This window comes from Drosophila yakuba, chromosome 3L, assembly GCF_016746365.2.
Source record: "Drosophila yakuba strain Tai18E2 chromosome 3L, Prin_Dyak_Tai18E2_2.1, whole genome shotgun sequence".
NCBI lineage: Eukaryota > Metazoa > Arthropoda > Insecta > Diptera > Drosophilidae > Drosophila > Drosophila yakuba.
Genome location: NC_052529.2, coordinates 12,627,422 through 12,647,453, shown reverse-complemented (window position 1 = coordinate 12,647,453; position 20,032 = coordinate 12,627,422). Strand labels below are relative to the sequence as shown.

Below are 20,032 nucleotides of genomic sequence, written 5' to 3'. Positions count from 1 at the left end.
TTGGGGGGAGTCGATACGCTCGCTTGGCTTGGTTGAACGGTCACACTGGCCGAGTGATAACGGACAAATATTTCAAAAATTGTTTAGGCTTAGAAACATATAAAAATCAAATCTTGTATTGAGAATTACAAATATGTTTAGTTTGTACATTGGGTTACTTCTTTGTAGGCCTAACAGTAATTCTAATGAAAAAACGTGAAAGGATTTTAAATACCTATATTATTTTTTTTATTTTAAGCATTTATCAAATTAAATCTATTTAAACCTCTTTAGCAATTAAAATATTTGTATTTCATCAATTTAAAATTTACTTTTTTTAATTATGATCAAGAGCTGCCACCTGGTGATAAACGCTTACCAACACTCTTAGGTACGCCGTTTTGTGTACGTGTGTTTCGTACCTAGATATCTAGCAAAATAAAAACATTGAGTCAATCTTTGAAAATGGATGAAAACAGCTTGATCTACGGACTGGAACTGCAGGCTCGCGCCCTAACACCTCAGTATGGAGAGAGCAACGATGTGTGCTTTTTTATAGCCACCAACTCCTTGAAGCCCACGAACCAGGTGCACTTAATCCAGTACGAGGAGGAGCAGGGATCCGTGCAAGCAAAGGTGAAAATCTGGGATTGCCAAAGGATGTGCTAAATATATATACCCAAACAGGTCTTTGAGCATGCCTTGGGTGAAGTGTGGAAACTGAATAGTTGCCCTCGTAATTCTCGCCTGCTGGCCTCCGTCTACAATGTGCAAAAGGGAGCACAAGTGCTCACCAAAGCGGCTCTGTTTACGCTGCCCGAGGATCTCAATCCGGAGCTGAAGTCGGAGTACCTTCCCTGGGACCAGGTTGAGGTCCTGGACACTGAAGCACTGGGCGAACGCGTTAAGACCATCGAATTCCATCCCAGTCAGGACACCCTCGCCTGCGTGGTGGACAACAAGGTGGCTGTGATGCAGCGCGCTGAAGCCTCCACTCGCGTGGTGGCCGAGGTGCCGGCTAGCGGGTCCTCCAGTGGATCTGCAAAGCACACACAGCATTTTACCACCGGCAAGTGGTCGCACCACCATCAGGGACACCAGTTTCTCACCCTCCAAGATGGCAATCTGAGTGCCTACGATGTGCGGGATACACAGCATTGTGCCTGGAGCATTAACGATGCGCACGGACAAATGGTTCGAGATCTGGACTGCAATCCCAACAAGCAGTGCCATTTGGTAACCGGCGGTGACGATGGTTACTTAAGGATTTGGGACTGCCGCATGGCCAAGGCCCCGGTTTTCGAGCGCTCCGATCATTCGCATTGGGTTTGGTGCGTGCGCTTCAACACATTCCACGACCAACTGCTCCTCTCCAGCTCCAGTGATTGCAAGGTGCTGCTCACCTGCGCGGGCTCAGTGAGTTCAGAGACACAGGTTCAGCCAGGACTAGATGACTCCAACTTCAGTGGTGCAGAAGCCGAGGAGAGGCACAAACTGTTGCCAGATGGTCTGCTGCAGACGTTTGATCAGCACGAGGACTCTGTTTACTGTGCCGAGTGGAGCAATGTGGATCCGTGGATCTTTGCTTCCCTCAGCTACGATGGCCGCGTCATAATCTCAAAGGTGCCCAAGCAGTACAAGTACCAGATTATATTTTAAGCCAATAGTTTCCTAAATTATTACACATATTTCATAGTTTATACTAACTAAACGAATTGTGTCCTTGTATGCAGCAGGTTATATAAATATTAAACCAATAAGTTATTATATGTAGACATATATATCGAAGGAGTAAAGCTTTTTAGGAGCAATTGCGATGTTCAACCTGTATCCTCGGATGTGCAGTCGGAGGAATCATTGGGGTTGGCAGTTTCCACGGAGCAAACTCGTTTGATCAGCTCGTTTTCGATCTCCACAGTGCCATTGTCCACCGCCTCCTCCATCTGCACGTACTCGATGGTGGCGGCACTCTTTTTGGTGGATAATACTGGCTTTGGTGCAGCGGGCGCAGGTGTTTCTGTACTCTTTTTTGCCTGGGCTTCCGCATCATCCTCGGCTTCCTCCGCCAAACTGCTTCTCTGCGGCTGAACTTCGGCGTAAATGGCGGGGAACTGCACCTGCAGCTTTTGCTTGATGACCCGTATCTTTCGGAATATATAATCCAGATCCTTCTTCATTTCGCTAAGGCATTTCACATGCCTTTTGAAATCCTCGCTGGCACTTTTCAGTCGGCTCTGCGATAAGGCATTGCAGTTCAGCAGCATCTCATTGGTTTTCTCAAAGCGTTGCAGCCTGTGGAATGTATTTTGGTTAATTGACATGATCTCTGTGGTAAAGTTGCATTGCTTACATTTGCTTTTGAGCCCTAATCATGGTTTCCACATCGCCCTGATTAACCATTCCTGCGAGGCTTTGAATGAAAGCCTCTGCGGCGGTGTTGCCAAAGCCAGTGAAGGATTCCAGGTCAGGTGTGGCATCCGCTGACTGGTGCACATCCGTAAGGCCCAAGTGGCTCATTGTTGCCTAGAACTCATTTGTTTATATTAAAGGACAAAAAATAATTGATTTGTTTACTTACTTTTCAAGGTCTGTTTCTTTAAGACAAGCTGAACGCTGCTTTGTGCGCGTTTACTGGCAGTTTTATTTTTATTTAAATTGTATTTACGTTTTCAGTTAGATTTCATGTTTGTATCTATTTTAAAACTTCTTTTGTTTAGTTTATTGTAGGAAAATAAAGAATATATTCGTAACAGCTGTTTTATTTGTTAGGTGTAAACCAGTGCTGCAAAATGCCAAATTGCAAACCACTGACCTAATACATTTTGAACATTTTACAAGAATAATAATAACTTTGCCATTGTTTTATTACAACATTTGTTTCTAGAAAACATGCCCTTTTTATTAACTATTTAAATAGTTAAACATATTGCAATAATAAAGCTTAGCAAAATGGCTTGGGGTCTTATAATGCAAAGCCGTTTTGGTCACACTGCGCTCACCGGCTTTCATATAAGCAATTGAATTATTTCATTTATTCCTAATTTAAAAGTGCAAAATGAAGCTTGCTCCGACTGTTAAGTTGAACAATGGCTACGAGATGCCAATTTTGGGTCTCGGCACCTACAACGTAAGTTTATCCTTATCATCCGCAATGCTTATCAATCAGCAGCCAGGCCTATATGTTCATGGAACATTCTACCTTTCCATTCCAATAAGGCGCCATTGTGAAATTGAAAGTTAATTATGTTATCTGTAGCTCAAAAAGTCTCGCTGTGAGGCTGCAGTGTGCCACGCCCTTCAAATGGGCTATCGGCATATAGACACCGCCTATCTGTACAGGAATGAGAGCATTATAGGCAAGGTGTTAGCTAAACTTATAGGCGACAAGATTATAAAACGCGAACAGGTGTTTCTGGTCACCAAGGTAGGATATAGTATATAAAGTGGATATCTAGTTACCAGAACATGTATACAGATCGAAAATCAATATCCAATTAGCTGTGGGACATATATCACGAACCCAAGATGGTGAAATACGCCTGCGAAATGCAATTAAAGCTACTGGGCGTGGACTATATAGATCTATATCTGATGCATTCGCCCGTGGGTGTGGACTATATCTCAGATGATGATCTGATGCCCCACGAGAATGACCAGCTGAGGACCAAGTGAGTGATGGATGCAACTATATGTTAGCTTTAGGAAGCTCGATGCGGAAAAACGAATTTTTGAAATTTTGAAACTGATCTTCGGAATTCATAGCGATGTGGACTACGTGGACACCTACAAAAGTCTGGAGCATCTGGTGCATCTGGGACTTGTGCGCAGCTTGGGAGTGTCCAACTTTAATGCCAGTCAGCTGAAGAGATTACTAGAACACTGTCAGGTCAAACCTGTGAGCCTTCAAATCGAATGCCATCCGGAATTGGTGCAAATTCCCCTAATTGAACTCTGTAACATGCACAACATCACGGTGGTTGCCTATTCGCCACTGGGGCGTCCCAAAGCCTGCAATCCGCTGCCGGAATACTACACCGATTCCAAACTACTGGCCTTGGCAGCGAAATACGGCAAGACACCAGCTCAAATCATCCTAAGATACTTGGTATAAACAACGTTCGAATTGTAAAGTGATGAAGATATTTATTGGCTAAACAAAACAAATGTTCCACAGATCGACATTGGCACGGTACCTATTCCAAAAGCTGCCCAGCGAGCCCATCTCGTCGAGAATCTGGACATATTTGATTTCCACCTAACGCCGGAGGAGTTGCTTCAGTTGAAGATCTTCAATACAGAGCGGAGAATCTGGAAATTTGAAAAAGCCAAGAATCATCAGTACTATCCTTACTAACAAGTTATATAGTATATAAAGAATCTCGTTAGTTAGTTTACAGCGTTTCAATTAATAACTAAAGTTTAAAATTTTTGCTTTATTTTTTGTAGTTTAATAAAATGTATTAGTTTTTCTGCTATAAATGCCAAACGTTATCATATATAAATATATTTTGTGCTAGATATGATCCTCTGAAAGCCGAAATTAAATTATAAAATATAAGAAAATTAACATTTTAAGTGCTCACCTGGATAAATAATAATTTGTATTATAAATCGTCCTTTCAAAGATTATCGAATCTTTCCTGCGCCTTTCGACGTTGCTCAGACATATAAGCTCGAATGTTGTTTCGATTGGTCATTTCGCGACTATCCGAAATGATGATAGTGTTCGGTGTGAAACGAACGTGAGGTCGTCGAAAAAAACCATAAACTGATCTCCAAAGTCGCTTTATCAAACACATATTTGGTTCTGTCGAAAGGAAGGAATATTAATGGTGTATTTGGTATACTTTATTTACAGTCCAAGGACAACGAAGGCGAGGCCGCTGTGAAGCACGCCATCGATGTGGGCTATCGCCATATAGATACGGCTTATTTCTATCAAAACGAGGCCGAAGTGGGCAAGGCGATTCGGGACAAAATCGCCGAGGGAGTGGTCAAGCGAGAGGACATATTCTTGGTCACAAAGGTAAATGACTTGAATATGTTCTAGATCTATTAATAAGGTTATATATTTTGCTACAGCTATGGAACGTTTTTCACGATCCTGAGCGCGTTGAGGGCATTTGCCGCAAGCAGCTGAGCAATTTCGGCTTGGACTACATCGATCTGTATTTGATGCACATGCCAGTGGGCTACAAATATGTTGATGAGAACACTCTGATGCCCAAGAATGAGGACGATGTGCTCCAACTAAGTGATGTGGACTATCTGGATACCTACAAGGCCATGGAAAAGCTGGTGAAACTGGGGCTGGTCCGCAGCATCGGAGTTTCCAACTTCAATAGCGAGCAGCTGGCACGTGTTTTGGCTAACTGCGAGATCAAGCCCGTCACTAACCAGGTGGAGTGCTCTCCTGCCCTCAACCAGAAGGCTTTGACAGCCTTCTGCAAGAAGAACGACGTCACTTTGACGGGCTACACGCCTTTGGGAAAGCCCAAGCCGGATATCCAGAAGCCGGACTTTATCTATTCCCCGGAGGTGGCGGTTATTGCCAAGAAATATGGCAAGACTGCACCGCAGATTGTTCTGCGTTACTTGGTAATTGCCTGGAATTAGCCGACCTCAGCGATAGCATCTAATTTACCTTTACTTCGCAGGTTGGTCTGGGTGTCATTCCCATTCCCAAGTCATCGAATACTAACCGAATTTCTGAAAACTTCGATATCTTCGATTTTGAGCTGACGGCCGAGGAAATGGCCGTTCTCGATGGATATCACACTGGCGAACGTGTGGTGCCATTAAATTTGATCAAGGGCCTGAACCACAAGTACTATCCCTTTTCAATTGAGTTTTAAAACCAAAAGAGTGCCTTGGTGCTGTAGCACAAATATAATATAATAAATTTGTTACACATACATCTATGACAACAATGTGAATGCACGAATCCCCATACTTTTTCCTACTTATCCAATGACAAGGTCAATGTGCCTTGATGCTCCATTAAATCCGTCCAGTTGCCAACGATCCACACACCACCGTGGAAGGTATTTCCAGAAAAAGGGGAGCCAATGGAAGCATCGATCTTTGGCACGGCACGTTTGACATCCAAGCTGAAAGGTGAAAATGTTTGAATACGGCCGAATGAAAATATTACGCTTTTACGAGCAATGGTAATGCGAACTGCTCGAACTTGGAGATCAGCAATGGAGGGTGTACAGAGCTCAATTAAAATTCAAGTTACATATGAAAAATACTGTTTACCTGCATTATTTCAATCATTGTTGAGCCTAGACATTGATTAATGATTGTTTTGTGCACGGAGTGGGCTAACTTGACTGCTATTTTCAGAAGTGCTCAAAGCTTTTTTAGAGTAACTTTAAATATAGATACTAGAAAAAAGTGAGTAAATGAGATGTGGAAAAGTATGAGGATACAAGATGGATATGAACTATATGACATTTAGAACACATTTTCTTAAAAGAACTTTTGCTGATTGCAAGCTGCAATCCTTGTTGTAATCCTTTTATTTCCATATCATTTTTTAGGACAAATTTTTGGTTCTATGCGTTTCCTTATCAATGGATCTTACATGCTGATGTATGGCCAAAAATATCATGCGGAAGTTATTAGTTGCGCCAACCGCAGAAATGAAGCATGAAAGTATTATGGCTATTAGTTGATGTACCTATTACGGCCGAATGGCTAATTATTTTGGGATTGCTGAGTACATTTTGGGTTAATCGCTGCCAGAGACCTTTGTAAATAGCACCTCGGCCTGGGGTGACGTCAGAGCCAAATAAGATGAGCACGGGCTGAATGAAATTGGGGTCGTCTAGCCTTTGAGCCGCCCCAAAACTGCGGTGACTGCTGGATGGCAAATGGAGGGGGAGTAGTGGAGCCTGCTGCTCCACGAGGCAATTAGGGGAGAATCTCTGGCATGCGCCACCTTGACCCAGGCCAAGAATAACATAACAAGAAGACGTCAGCCTTTCGCAAACCACTTTCCATGCAGATGGCTATCTCCAAGCTCGGATTCGATGCTCGGCTTCTGCTCCACTGAGCTGCTAAACTGTGGAGCCTCTCCACTCAACCAAAATCCAACTCAAGCGATTGAGTGAGTGAAATCGCCGCGGTCGAGAGCGAGGTTTAAATAAATTTTCAGTCAAAAAATTGGCAGTTTCGCTGCAAGCGTGCCCACGTTCACATCACGTCGCCAATTCAGTTGCGGAACTCACACGGATATACAATATATATATTCCGGCGATCAATTAGAGCCCGGAGTTCAGCCACAAACCCCCTCCACTCAGGCAACGCGTATAAATATTGTTACATAAGATTAACAATTTGTGAAATCCACGCAGTGCCAGTGCTTATAACCAAAAGTGAGTTGAGCTCAGAATTACCACCCCCCCCCCTATAGCGTCACAAACTTACAAAACTGAAAACCAAAAAGGATCCAATCGTGCATTATGTAAAGGCTGGCGAGAAAAGCTGGTGGCGGTGAAAAACTTTCGCTTTCACCCAAGTACAGCTCTCTGCAGCTCTTGGCAGCTGTTGCGCATGCGCAGATACATTTTGCAGATTGCTACTGTTTGCCGGGCATTTCCAGGCCTCACTTTGTGGCGTTGAATGAATCGGGTTTTGAAAATAACATATTATATATTGGTCATTTTTGAGGAAAAAAAGATAGGTTCCTAGTGATAGTGATAATATACATTATTTAACTAGGATTATTGATAAAGTGTCTTGTTTAAAAGTCGCAGATTGGTTAGTATCTAATGGATATAGAGTTTAGTATCTGACAGATATGATATGTAAATTGATAACATTAAAATCAAATTTTATTTTTTTATTTTTGTATTTTTAAAGCAGTTTCTTGATAGGTATAGTGCGAGATTCAAATGTTTACTTTGTAAATGTGCCAACATATCACAATATAATATTCAAGCAAAACTAGTTAGAATTAAAATATTATATTCAAGTAAATTAGAGCTATTTTTGGCATATTTAGCTAACTCCATTTTCCAGCTCCCTGAATTTTTCCCAGTGTAGCACTTGTGCACCCTAGAAGATTGCGCCAAACTAGGTGCGTGGGTGTAGCCAAACGAAAATCGTATAGTTTTTTAGAGCCTTTTAATTGTGCTTTATTGACCCACTGCGAGCAAGTGCTGCGCGCAAGTCAATCATTTTACGGCCGATAGTTTGCGGCTCTTCGAGAGTTTTGTAATTCTGTTTGCTGGCTTAATTGCCCAGCCACAAGAGGCCTGGCCTGGCCTACAAGGTCTACAAGGCCGACAGCCGAAGTTGGCCAACACCACCGTAAAAGCCAAGTGGTTGAAAAACGTACTCGGTGCAATGCAATTTGTGCGGTTCGCATATAAATATTCATGGCAAGTGGCTATTGTGCAATTGCCAGGGACAAAGCCATCGACGTGACGGTTTCCTTTGACCAACAGCGACGACCTCGTCGGTAATTCTGCAGAATGGGTGCCACATATCTGGCCAGTGCCCCCTTTGGTGGCCAGTTCAGTTTAAGTTTTTCACTTTTCCAGCTTTTCAGTTACAAGTGCAACAGATTGCGGTTGCCTTGACCAACGGAATGGGCCAGAAAGCCTTGGGGCTGGGAACGTGGTTAGCCTGGCTAATGAATTCCGCCCTGTAATCAGTAATCAGTGGCATTAGATTCTGACACATGAATATAAAGCGCTACTCATCCGGGGAACATTAGCGAACGAGGGAACTATTGTCGTAATTGTGGCAAAATGCAATCTGCATGATAATCCGGAAAGGCAGATGCAAATCGCAGCCGAGTCGTAAATTCAACTGTTTGCCCATTCAAAGCTCGAAATTGAGTCAAAGCAAACCAATATTGCCAATGTGCACGGTCATGAGGTGGGATTGGGCAAGTGCACGGCGAGAAATTTGTGGGTTGTTTGCGCAAAAACCTTGCTCTTGAATCTGCCCTAATCCGATTGGTGTACAATGAGACATGGCTGGTAAAAAACACAAGTCATTCGATGAATACTGCGTAGCAGTTGCGCCAAACGAAATGTATTCGACAAGGGGCTTTACATAAGATTATAGGGTATTTATAATAAGAGGCATAAGGTAATGGGTAAGACAGAGTATCTTTCATGTTAGGATAGGATGGGATAAGATCACTTAGAAGGATCATGATACGATATAGGATAGAATAGGATATCTATCATGAGCTTTAGATTAATTGGGCTAAGATATATTTGAAGGATCTTAACTAGATATCATCAAGGGAACATCATATAAGGATAGTACAAAACTCCTATCGTTGATCTTCCGAGTGATTTGATAAGTCATCTCAAAAGTTAAGCTCTTGATGGTCCAAAATCGCTGGATGAGCAATGCCGGATGTGAGGCGCCGTCATTTCTCGCCGTGTAATGGGAGTGGATTGGGTCGAGTGGTGGGATGGGAAAACCAGTTTTGAGCATTTCTCGGGGCCTGCACTCTTTGCTCTTACCAAAAGTTGGCGACTCGATGGTGACTTGGTGTGCGCGGGATCGGTAAGATGGAGGTACATACTTTGGTTTGGCAGCTTTTATGCTGCGATATGATGTAACCGGCGGGCTAATTGGCGGAGCGGAAGGCGGACGCAACAGAAACGATAACGAAATTACAAATCGCATGTTTCACTGGTCCCAGTGGACAGCGGACATCTTCAGCACGTCATGGGTATCGCATGGCCCATAAATGATCGAGTTACCACAGTCCGGACTTTCATACCATATATATACCTACATGTATTGGACGTATTCAAAGCAGGGCAATTCCACACGTTCAATTTATTTTACTTCAGCGCCCATCGCAGCGGATCGATTGCGTTGGAAACTGTGTGAAGGCCATGAAAGTGAACAAACTGGTCATAAACAGTTTGTTGACCAAAAAATAGTTGGACCATTCAACACACAGCTAACCAATTTGGCCTGCCAGTCAGCCAACCAGCCAGCTGTCATCCGATCCGCAATTACTGGGCGGTTACTCCGCAGCCTTGCGCATCTTTCTCTCGACCTTCGCCGGGGTTTTTACGACTAGAAATTTAAATGGGCTCCGAAATGACAACACCCGTGAGCCACCAAACATTCGATTCGATTCGTATGCAAAGCAGCCAGTCGTCAGTCGGCCGGCGGCTTAGATTTTTGGGTCACGGTCAATGGACCTGTGTAAAGACCCGACGAAATGTAGTAAGGCGAAAAAATAGCGGAAATGCCAGCATCTCTGGGCGGGATTAGCCAATCGATCGCTTTTGGCTGTGGGCGGCTTCTTCGCTTCCAACTCGCGAAGTAACCCACGCAAGGCATTGCACCCTGGTCATCGCCATATCCAGTTTAAGTTTCAGTTTCCCTCCATTCGCCTGACATTGTGCAGTCAAGAGTCAAGTGGGATTAATTGGTATGCATAGATATGCGAGTGGATACTCGTCTAGAGCAGCTTGTGGTCCAGTAAACTGCGCTGACCCTTGAGAGTTCGATGAATTTTAACATTTCAGATTGCACAATCGCCACCGACCAAGGGCAACCGGCCAATTATGAGTGCTGCTGGTGTCAGCCGTGAAGAAATCTGGCAGCGGCCATTTAGCCATTTAGCCATTTAGCCACTTGGCCATTTTAGCCCATTATTCGGCTTACAATCAAAAACTGCACTGGTTAATTGATATATCGCTTGGGGTGGAGAAATATTTAAGCTGGTCTTTAAATTGCTTAAATGCATTCGAGCGATCCCAATTTCAGATAACTATGACTTCATTTTACTTTCGTTTACATGCATTTCGTTCATTGGGTTCAAGTTTAAGTCGGTAATTAATATCGCGAAAATAAACTCATTACTTTGTAGTGCTCGGCTTTTTCAGCAAAGTGTACTTTGTATAAAAGTTGTAATTATCTATAATGAATATTGGGGAAATACGGAAGTGAGCCTTAGATTTTTAACAAAGTTCCCCTTTGTAAAACAAAAAGCATTTATTTTAAATAGTTATCTTATTAGTTGCGTTCAAACACACATAATTGAAAAATACAAATAAATAAATAGGTTGTATTTTTCTTTCTTTACAAATTAGTTATCTTTCCTAAATATACAATAAATTGTTAAGTACGTTTGTGTGTTTGATTTCATCGCAGTTCAGAGTTTATCTTCTTAATTACAATGCTGGAAATTTAATTAATACCTTTGTGCTTAAGCACGTATCCATGCATCATGAATTTAATGCCGATTTCATTTGGAGCAGTGTAGTCAAAGGGAAATTCAGCAGGTAGATCGTAAACCTTTTAGGGAAATCGAGTAAAAATTTGGCAGCTGTGGCCTAAACTAAAAGTGAAAGTGTTAATTGGACAGATAGCAATTCGAGCTTTTCAAGTCTAAACTTAACCACTGAAATCCGTGACTTTATGAGTTCTGCTCTCTTGATTTTGGCCAAATAAATTGCGTAATATACTATTGGAATAACGCATACCCCTCGAAGTGCATCGCTTGCACTTGTGCAATAGAATTTTGCAATTAAAACGTAAATATGTACGTATTTTGCCCACTTTCAGTGCTTGAGACCGAGGTGCTGCAACAACCGAAGCTGAGCGGACCGGCTGCCAGTAGCGGCGGCGACTATGACTATCCGTACGTCTGCGGACTGAGTCCGGCGATGAAGCAGGTGGCCAAGGAGGAGCTGCACGAGGACGAGAATATACGGCGACAGGCGCTGGCCCAGTTCCGCGAGTGGATCGAGAAGCATCCGCACATCCGCAAGTGCCGCACGGATGCCGTCTTCCTGCTGCGCTTCCTGCGCACCAAAAAGTTCTCCGTACCATCCGCCTGCGAAATGCTCGAGCGCTACCTGACCATCCGCCAGCTGTTCCCGCACTGGTTCAAGCAGCTGGACATCAACGATCCGGCCATCAACGAGATCTTCGAGAACGGCTACCTGGTGCCGCTGCCGCAGCGCGACGCCACCGGACGCCAGGTCATCTTCTCCGTGGCCGCCAAGTTCGATCCCTATAAGGTAAGGATCAACAAGATGTGCGAAGTATATCTATTTATTTATAATGTTACATTACAGTTCACTTCGGTGCAAATGGCGCGTGTGCACAGCCTGATCTGCGAGGCGCTCCTGGACGACGAGGACTCCCAGGTGGCCGGATACGTGTACATCAACGATGAGAGTGGCATGAACATGGGCTTCGTCAGCCTGTGGTCTCTGACCGACCTGCGCAGCATTGTCAAGTGCATCCAGAACTCGACGCCCATGCGGCACAAGGAGACGCACTTCGTCAACATTCCCCACTACGCCAATCGCATCATCGAACTGGGCGTCTCCATGCTGAGCGACAAACTCAAGAAGCGCATCATTGTGAGCTTATTTTCATTGACATTATTTTGCATGTACTCACTTGCTTCCTTTTAGGTGCACAAAAATGTAGACATCCTGAAGACAAAGATTGATCCTGCTATCCTGCCCAAGGAATATGGTGGCACCGTGCCCATTGCCGACATGATCGCCCAGTTCAAACAGAAGTTGCTGAAACGCCGGGCGGCAATCCTTGCACTCGACGACATGCAGATCGAGATCACCAAGGATGCGGCCAATTTCGCCGGCAATGATATCGGTGACATCGATGCCGGAGTCGTGGGCAGTTTTAGGAAACTGGAGGTGGACTAGGTGAACCCACCATTGAACATTTCCCAATTCCGTAGGCTAAGCTAGCATAGGTCAGGATACCATTGAGACAATCGACAAGACGCGCGGGCATGCACACTTCGTACCTATTTAAAAGCATCACCACTAAGTTGTATAACTACGGTCTCGCCGGAACTGTGACTCCCTCCAGTGGGTGCAGTTCCTCCAATCCTCAGAAGCCCAGAATTGCTGGGACTGGGGCTGAGGCTCCCAGTTGTATGTTATATTCCATCCATGCGTTATGTTATGTTAAATGAATGTCTATTTAAATATATGTATATACTTATTCTTGTGAATTTGAATTCTCGACTTATCGACTTTTAGCTTGGAGATCTTTTCTTTTCGGCCATGGGTTTCAATTAGGCTAATATAAGGCTAATATGTACCTAGGCAGTACCTACGACTTATGTACCTAGGCAGTATCTGTAATGTACCATGACAATACGGTTGGAAATTTAATTACGAATCCAACGAGGTATGACATTCCATAATCGGACCAATATTTCGAATGTTCTGATCAAAATACTGATATTTATAGTCGCAAAAGCCCGAAAAACGATTTTTGGCCAATATTCAAAATTCATCATCAAAAATTTGCAAAAAAGTAAAAAAAATATAATTTTTTTTTGGAAACACAGTTCGACTGGAAATTTAATTTCGAATTCAACGAGGTATGACATTCCATAATCGGACCAATATTTTGAATGTTCCGATCAAAATACTGATATTTATAGTCGCAAAAAACAGATAAACGATTTTCGGCCAATATTCAAAATTCATCATCAAAAATTGCAAAAAATGTGAAAAAAATTTAATTTTTTTTTGGAAACACAGTTCGACTGGAAATTTAATTACGAACTCAACGAGGTATGACCTTCCATATTTGGACTCATATTTTGAATGTTCTAATCAAAATACTGATATTTATAGTCGCAAAAAACCGAAAAACGGTTTTCAGCCAATATTCAAAATTTATGATCAAAAATTACAAAAAATGTAAAAAAAATTCAATTCTTTTTGAAAACGCAGTTCGATTGGAAAATCAATTACGAACTTAACGAGGTACGCCATTCCATATTCGGACCAATAATTCGAATGCAGTGATGAAAATGATGAAAACAGAAAAACGATTTTTGGCGAATATTCAAAATTCATCATAAAAAATTTAAAAAAATAAGTAAAAAAAAATGTAATTTTTTTTTTGAAAACACAGTTTGATTGGAAATTTAATTACGAACTCAACGATTACAATCTAGAAGAAGCTGTATAGGACGCTACTGGGCATTACCTTGGGTTAAGACGGTTGTAGTTCTAAAGTTACTTGATAAAAAAGCAAATAATGGGTATGGGTTTGAGTTTGGGATTAGGTTGCGGAATAGGATAGGTTGACCACCTGTGTGGCATATTCGTTAGGGCATTGGTTGGAGTATTGGCTAAGGTATTTGGTAACGGCAGCGAAACACATTTATGCTAATTTCGGAGTACCAATAACTAATTTCAGCTTATATTATTATTACTACTGACTGAAAGTTCATGGATATATTCACTGTGTAAAGTGTAAGAATGGGGGAATGGTAACGTGAAAATTGAATCTACAGTCGAGTCGCTAAGTGGTTAATTGTGCGGTGAGCTGAGCGAAGGAAAAAAGTCGTTCCGCCGATCTTCGTTTTCCCAAGAGGTTTGTACCAGGTTGTCTATGGCTGCTGTTCGCTTCTTTAGCGGTAACTATGACACAAATGGCGTTGCATTCTACAAGCACAATAAGAGAACAAAAGTTCTTTGGCTTTAGGTGTGAGCGCTTGTTTGTGTCGACACTCGTGCTCACAAGTGGGGTCAATGAAATACAATTTGCACTTCGTTGCCAGTCAAATAATTAATTACCTTTCTATAACTTAGGTACACATATATTTGCTATAAAAAGAATATACTTCTATATACCGAATTATAATGCCAAAAGTTAGTAACATCCCTTTCCTTTAGTGACATCTGTGAGAGGCGCTATATTTTTACCCGCTGCTGTACGTGTGAGCGCGCGAATGTGTGTCGGCATTATGATTGTACGCTTATTATTATGGCCGCATACGAAGTAATTTCCAAGTTAACTTTTCAGTTGAGCGCTGGAACAGCTGAAGAACGCGAGCGTCCAGATCGGATCGCCATCCGATTCCGATTCAGTTTCAGATTCAGCTTCAGATTCAGATACTCGTTCTCATTCTCATTCTCGACTTTAGTTGCTAATTGTCGCGCCAAGTGCTCCGCTTTGTGTGCTGACCCCAAACACTTGTTGACATCTCAACATCGCGAGTTGGGCAATTCCGTGCCATCCGTTGGTTTTCTGTGATCTAGTTCGGATTTTATGACCGCTTCTGCTGTGAAATGGATTAGTGAAGTGCATCTCTTCTTTAGCACACATCCATAAGATAGATCCGCTCGCGTATCTAATTCCAACGGTCACGATTACCTATTGGATTCGGACTGGGAGTGGTGGAGAGTGAGCTTTGCGGTGCAAAAGTTTCCAATCATCAGCTGTTTAGGGAGCTTTGGGGTTTATTTTCCCCCATCTCCAAGCTGAGAGCACTGCACTTTGCAGAACGCGCGAGAGAGAGAGAGACAAAGAGAGAGAGAGGGAGAGAGTGCGAGAGATAGCGAGAGTGGGGCAGGTTTTATCAGTTTGAAGTACGATTCATAGCGATAAGGAAAAGTCGGCGGCGGGTGTTAAGTCACTTACACAATTTATCGCTTCTTCGCCTTTGCGCAATCGAATGGAAAGGCGGTTTGCATTCCATTCCCGGTTGAAGTAGAAGCCGGACTATCCGGACATCATGAACAAACTTCGCTCCCTGCTGCCCGGTCAGCACTCCGGCTCCAATGGAGCATCCCGGCACTCCGTAACTCTGGAGCCAGAGATCGGATTCCAGATCACCATCGACAATCCGAAGAACAGTGATCAGAGCAAGGGTTCCACGGCGGTGCCCGAACTCAATGTCCACCTCATCGCCGCACGACATTTGCCCTCTCTCTTCGGCTTCAAGATCGTCCAGGGGTATCTGATAAAGGTAAATTAGTGCTAATTAGTCACGATATGAGACATGCCACGGAAATAGCCTGAGATAAAGGCCCTCAGTTTGACAGAAAGGAATATGGCTTTGATTCTCAGCTAAGTTGATAGGCTATAGAGTCAATATATACCGATATGCAAACAGTTTTTCACGCGGCAGACAATTGTTTCCTTGTAGTACTATGACACAATTGAACAAAGAAACTTTTTTTTTATAAAAGAAAATATATAAACTTTGTTAGCAATATTTAAACTTTGTAATAAAATCAATTACTTTGACACGCTAGAAATAATAAGGAGTTCTTCTCCAAAGACTTGATGAGTAAATCTTTTATTCTTATTCTTCGGATGACTAATTAACTTGATCTTAATAATATTCCTTTTATAATAATAACAAATTTAAAAGTGATTATAGTAAACGTACATTTTTGTGGCCAGCACTTGAACAAATAAGTTCTGTTATATTTTGATGTTTAGAACATGCACGATTTTTTATTTCGAGATATGTTGCCAAATAAACAATCCATTGAGATCAAATGATTTGAGTCCACTATTTACACACTAGTGTTGAGTTATTTTCTTATCTCACTGTGAAGATCGCAGCACATCCCATAATTTATTTATTTGTGTACCAAAATATTTCAAATTTCCCTCTTTCTCGATTTAAAGGTAAAGCTATTTCCCGGATCGAAACGCTTGGACAGCAGTATTCAGACGAATACATGGCCAAAGTTCAATGAAAACTTCAAGTTTCCCCTGGTGCCAGATATCAAGTATGTGCGATATGCAAAGAATTAGCAATATTATCTTTCAAAACACTAATTGCCCAGGTCCTCCATGAAGCATGTGGCTCGACGAACCACAAATGGACAGGCAAACAGCGCGGATCAGGAGCCAGATCAACTCTTCTCCGGCCAATTTGTGGTGTTCACGGTCTACGCCCTGCTGGAACTACCGGCAACAGTAAGTTGGCCATAACTAGCTCACTAACGTGAATTAAATGCCCTTTCTACCAGAACTTCAATCGCTTTAACAAGACATACCGCTCGCTGAAAGACAGAAGCACCAGCTTCGTGCAGCGTTTCGTGGATCCCACTGCGAGTGCTCCAAGTGACCCAAAGACTGAAGCTGGAGGCAAGCCAGGTGACCAGGGAAAGGGGAAGAAGAAGTCCGAGAGCTCCGCCCGGGATGCGATGCCACCGCTGACCATCAGTGAGTCGCGCCGGAATATAGGTAATGTAACAAAGATCTATAGAAATTAGTTGCAAGAAACTCTTTGGCTTGCACATCTGAACTAAACACCATTTCTACAGCATACTTTTGGACAAATTTCGAATTTCCTAATAAGCTTATTGGCTACAATTTGTGATAGTAAGGGATATATTTTCGTTAATGGAAGCTTAATATATAGCATAATATACCATTTTTGATTGGTTTTTTCAATCTTCCATTCGTACATTCGTTAGATACATTTTTTTGTATCTTTTTGTCATATATCTATAATTTGCCCTAATAACTAAATATATAAAGCTACTTGGGTAGTGTTTTCTATGATTACATTACTTTTTGCTATAACTATAGTATGCTATATCCTCCATTGGTACATTTGTTATATCTTTCAGTCAAATATCTATAGTTTCCCCTTTGATCTGTGTCTTCTGTATCTCCACCTCAGGTTCCGTCACCTGCTACCTGGAATCGAAGCTCTTCCAGCGCAACAGCCGCACGGGCTGCTATTCCACGGAAGAGCTGTGGCTGCCCATAAAAGATATCACCACCACGGTGGCCAAGTCGTCACCCAGCAACAACAATGTGAGTAGGAAAACATGTGTAGGTACCTGTGACCCAGAGCATTGCCAAACAAGTTCACCCGAAATTGGTGTTACAAAACAAAATGCGACACTCTCGGAGCCCCACAGTGTTTTCAAATGTAATGGAGATGTGTGCGCCTTAATTGTGCAAAGTGAAAGCTTCCCGTTTGGCCGGGAAAACGACAACAACACAGCCGCTATAAAATTTTAATGAAAGCAAATTTTTTAATTGCAACCAAAAAAACAAAAAAATGAATTAAACACTAATGTGCAAGCTGAGTCAATATTATGCCGGAAAAAATGAATCGAAAGCCAACCCTTCGCGCTTTTCCCCTTACCCAATGTGGCGATATCTGAATCACCTATATGTTTGAACCAATTTTCAGTGTGGTTCAATTTGGCTTTTATCTTATCAATGGCAATGCGATTTCAATTTGTTGACAAACCTTATGAATGCCTAGCTTTTAAAGCACCAGTGGGTAGCATATCGTCAGAATTTTGTTTACGAAATCCAATTATTGATTTAATGCAATGGTCATAAATGCATCAATTATGAGATATAGAAATAGTTGCAGTTTATTAGGATACATTTCTTAGATACTTGCCATGTCGAATGATTTCTAGTTAATTAGTATTATTATTTTTCAGTTGGTTAACTCCACCAAGGGTGTGGTCGAACTCGCTCTCGAGGTTCGAGATCTCTTGGAGTGCGAATCACCTGTGGATACTTCACTGCCCCCTGCCACGCCCTCAAACACGCCCACCACGCCTACTCCACCTGCCATCCATGCGGCCAACAACTGGCAACGGATGACCGCCGAAGTGAAGCGGAAGATGGGCATCAGCAATGCGGGCAACAGCGACTCCGGCAGATACCTGCTCCGGGTGACCACCACACGGATGCGCTGCTCCAACAAGGTCAAGGACGAGCTGGAGGCCACGGCGAGCTCCGGTGTGTATGTGAAGACCACGGCCTTCGAGCACGGCATCTACATTGATGCCTGGAAGTCGCCCATCTTCTTTCCCTCCCTCTCCACCAAATGGGACGATGGCTCCGGCGAGGGAACGATAGACATTCCGCTCCAGCGGCTAGATCAGTTGGAGGACATCGTGCTGCGCATCACATTGGCCACCAAGAAGATGGGCAAGAAGCTGGTACTCGGCACCGTCATAGTCGGCGGAAATCAGGCTGGAGATACGGGCTCCGAGCAGATGCGTCTCATCCGGGAATCCCCGCCAGGTCAGCGGGTGGCCGCCTGGCACTGTTACCACTAAATCGAACTCAGAGCTACACTCCAAACTAAATGTAAATAGCAAAAATCTTAAGTTAATTGATTTAGAAATTTCTGTCTGCTGTATGCATTTGCTTTTCGATCGTTAAAAATATTAAATTTAATTGAATGAATTGCAAAATGCTTCTTTGGGAAAGTTTGGCTCATTTCAACGTCCATGGAGTGTAACACTTGGTTTACTGCCCGCTCTCCATTGGTAGTAGCTATACACTGAAAATAATTATGGTTTATTTGGTTTTTTGGAAAATATTTGCTTAGATTTGATAGCAGAGTTAAACAAAACCGCCTTGCGTTCCCTCTAGCTGAGTAATGGGTATCAGTTAGTCGAGAAACCCGACCACAGAGTTTTCTTTTGTTTTGATGTATGCTTATGAGTTAATGAGATCCTCTTTATAAATAAAAGTAACATTGGTATCGAACTGGATCTTTTTGTCGAAAAACCACAGTAGAGTTAGCATATACTCTCCAGACGGAAAGGGCAGCTTTAATAACTCGGGCCTGAGATAAAAATCCTTCACAACTTGGAGGCCCTGTGGTTATTTCATATATATAGTTAAATTTATACGATTCAAAAGCACCTTAAGCACTTACGACGAATGGACACGTGTGGTTTATGTTGGAGAAATCCTTGAATAGATCGAATATAATCCTAACGAAAGGATGAAAGTTGTTCTCCAAAGAGCGACACGCATCGATTTTCACATCTAGTAACCAAGGCTTAAATCCATTGGCCTTTTTAAGCAGCTTGACATGAACTTTTATATTATTGACCGAATGTAGAACAGTTCCATTTACGTTGAGAAAGACCTTCTCACGACTGATCGCCTTTAGACGACAATAGTGGAACACAAACCAGGATTGATTGCGGCTCAGGCACTCGACATTCGTAAACTTAAAGACGATGGCATCCTGTAAAGATTAAATTCTTTTAGTACTTAAACTAAATTTTATTCACAATTTTTGTTTACATTAAAATCAGTGATGAGCATGACAACTGCCACGCAGAGAAGACTTGTAACTAGCTTTGGCAACATGGTACTAATTCTCCTTGTTATTTGTTCTAATTGTATTTGATGACATTATAGAACGTCTAATCGATTTAGTAATTTTGTCAGTTACCACTGTAATTTTGTAGAATCTAAATGATTTTTTGGATGAACAGTTTTCATTTATTAAAGCGAAGGCACCACTTTTTAG

At 42.5% G+C, this 20,032-nt stretch overlaps 6 protein-coding genes and 1 long non-coding RNA gene across 12 annotated transcripts; 4 read left to right on the top strand and 3 right to left on the bottom strand.

Moving 5' to 3' along the window:
• The first annotated feature begins 369 nt into the window (after positions 1-369).
• LOC6533895 (EARP and GARP complex-interacting protein 1) lies at positions 370-1,760 on the top strand. Its single transcript, XM_002094559.4, has 2 exons — positions 370-615; positions 667-1,760. Exons 1-2 carry the CDS (start codon positions 445-447, stop codon positions 1,636-1,638), a joined length of 1,143 nt encoding a protein of 380 aa, XP_002094595.1. The 5' UTR covers positions 370-444; the 3' UTR covers positions 1,639-1,760.
• Positions 1,615-2,755, bottom strand: LOC6533894 (kxDL motif-containing protein CG10681). Its single transcript, XM_002094558.3, has 3 exons — positions 2,558-2,755; positions 2,330-2,502; positions 1,615-2,271 (listed from the first exon to the last, which is right to left on the bottom strand). Exons 2-3 carry the CDS (start codon positions 2,494-2,496, stop codon positions 1,800-1,802), a joined length of 639 nt encoding a protein of 212 aa, XP_002094594.1. The 5' UTR covers positions 2,497-2,502; positions 2,558-2,755; the 3' UTR covers positions 1,615-1,799.
• A 187-nt stretch (positions 2,756-2,942) lies between these two features.
• On the top strand, positions 2,943-5,915 carry LOC6533893 (1,5-anhydro-D-fructose reductase). 4 transcript variants are annotated; one of them, XM_039374058.2, is made up of 6 exons: positions 2,943-3,106; positions 3,236-3,403; positions 3,478-3,647; positions 3,742-4,084; positions 4,154-4,287; positions 4,563-4,650. In XM_039374058.2, the coding sequence occupies exons 1-6, from the start codon at positions 3,035-3,037 to the stop codon at positions 4,648-4,650; spliced, it is 975 nt and encodes a 324-aa protein (XP_039229992.1). In that variant the 5' UTR covers positions 2,943-3,034. The 4 variants fall into 4 exon arrangements, with proteins under 4 accessions (XP_039229992.1, XP_015050318.1, XP_002094593.2 ...); XM_015194832.3 differs by lacking the exon at positions 4,563-4,650 and having other exon boundaries at positions 4,154-4,481; XM_015194833.3 differs by lacking the exon at positions 2,943-3,106 and having other exon boundaries at positions 3,271-3,403; positions 3,455-3,647.
• LOC26535343 lies at positions 4,103-5,771 on the bottom strand. Of its 2 annotated transcripts, none has more exons than XR_001454109.2 (3): positions 5,682-5,771; positions 4,563-4,786; positions 4,103-4,287 (listed from the first exon to the last, which is right to left on the bottom strand). It is a non-coding gene; the product is annotated as an uncharacterized LOC26535343 (long non-coding RNA). The 2 variants fall into 2 exon arrangements; XR_005561113.1 differs by lacking the exon at positions 4,103-4,287 and adding an exon at positions 4,450-4,506.
• Positions 5,916-7,151: 1,236 nt separating the features above from the next.
• Positions 7,152-12,976, top strand: LOC6533892 (clavesin-1). The gene is made up of 4 exons (XM_002094556.4): positions 7,152-7,361; positions 11,542-11,999; positions 12,057-12,347; positions 12,402-12,976. Coding segments are annotated over exons 1-4 (1,005 nt in total). The 5' UTR covers positions 7,152-7,360; the 3' UTR covers positions 12,657-12,976.
• A 1,626-nt stretch (positions 12,977-14,602) lies between these two features.
• On the top strand, positions 14,603-18,948 carry LOC6533891. 2 transcript variants are annotated; one of them, XM_015194831.3, is made up of 6 exons: positions 14,603-15,730; positions 16,402-16,505; positions 16,563-16,695; positions 16,770-16,965; positions 17,408-17,544; positions 18,192-18,948. In XM_015194831.3, exons 1-6 carry the CDS (start codon positions 15,497-15,499, stop codon positions 18,816-18,818), a joined length of 1,431 nt encoding a protein of 476 aa, XP_015050317.1. In that variant the 5' UTR covers positions 14,603-15,496; the 3' UTR covers positions 18,819-18,948. The 2 variants fall into 2 exon arrangements, with proteins under 2 accessions (XP_015050317.1, XP_002094591.1); XM_002094555.4 differs by having other exon boundaries at positions 14,612-15,730; positions 16,749-16,965.
• A 78-nt stretch (positions 18,949-19,026) lies between these two features.
• Positions 19,027-20,018, bottom strand: LOC6533890. Its single transcript, XM_002094554.2, has 3 exons — positions 19,804-20,018; positions 19,427-19,744; positions 19,027-19,365 (listed from the first exon to the last, which is right to left on the bottom strand). The coding sequence occupies exons 1-3, from the start codon at positions 19,867-19,869 to the stop codon at positions 19,204-19,206; spliced, it is 546 nt and encodes a 181-aa protein (XP_002094590.1). The 5' UTR covers positions 19,870-20,018; the 3' UTR covers positions 19,027-19,203.
• Positions 20,019-20,032: the final 14 nt, after the last annotated feature.

Excerpts from the sequence above, each read along its gene's own strand:
- LOC6533894 (XM_002094558.3), bottom strand. The coding sequence starts at position 2,496 with ATGAGCCACTTGGGCCTTACGGATGTGCACCAGTCAGCGGATGCCACA. Across the intron at positions 2,272-2,329 it reads ATTAGGGCTCAAAAGCAAAT|GCTGCAACGCTTTGAGAAAA; the intron begins GTAAGCAATGCA and ends TACATTCCACAG.
- LOC6533892 (XM_002094556.4), top strand. Across the intron at positions 12,000-12,056 it reads CCAAGTTCGATCCCTATAAG|TTCACTTCGGTGCAAATGGC; the intron begins GTAAGGATCAAC and ends GTTACATTACAG. Across the intron at positions 12,348-12,401 it reads AACTCAAGAAGCGCATCATT|GTGCACAAAAATGTAGACAT; the intron begins GTGAGCTTATTT and ends GCTTCCTTTTAG.
- LOC6533891 (XM_002094555.4), top strand. The coding sequence starts at position 15,497 with ATGAACAAACTTCGCTCCCTGCTGCCCGGTCAGCACTCCGGCTCCAAT. Across the intron at positions 15,731-16,401 it reads TCCAGGGGTATCTGATAAAG|GTAAAGCTATTTCCCGGATC; the intron begins GTAAATTAGTGC and ends CTCGATTTAAAG. Across the intron at positions 16,966-17,407 it reads TGAGTCGCGCCGGAATATAG|GTTCCGTCACCTGCTACCTG; the intron begins GTAATGTAACAA and ends TCTCCACCTCAG.
- LOC6533890 (XM_002094554.2), bottom strand. The coding sequence starts at position 19,869 with ATGTTGCCAAAGCTAGTTACAAGTCTTCTCTGCGTGGCAGTTGTCATG. Across the intron at positions 19,745-19,803 it reads TGCTCATCACTGATTTTAAT|GATGCCATCGTCTTTAAGTT; the intron begins GTAAACAAAAAT and ends TAATCTTTACAG. Across the intron at positions 19,366-19,426 it reads ACCACACGTGTCCATTCGTC|GGCCTCCAAGTTGTGAAGGA; the intron begins GTAAGTGCTTAA and ends AAATAACCACAG.
- LOC6533895 (XM_002094559.4), top strand. The coding sequence starts at position 445 with ATGGATGAAAACAGCTTGATCTACGGACTGGAACTGCAGGCTCGCGCC. Across the intron at positions 616-666 it reads AGGGATCCGTGCAAGCAAAG|GTCTTTGAGCATGCCTTGGG; the intron begins GTGAAAATCTGG and ends ATACCCAAACAG.
- LOC6533893 (XM_039374058.2), top strand. The coding sequence starts at position 3,035 with ATGAAGCTTGCTCCGACTGTTAAGTTGAACAATGGCTACGAGATGCCA. Across the intron at positions 3,648-3,741 it reads AATGACCAGCTGAGGACCAA|CGATGTGGACTACGTGGACA; the intron begins GTGAGTGATGGA and ends CGGAATTCATAG. Across the intron at positions 4,288-4,562 it reads TTCAATACAGAGCGGAGAAT|CTGGATAAATAATAATTTGT; the intron begins CTGGAAATTTGA and ends TTAAGTGCTCAC.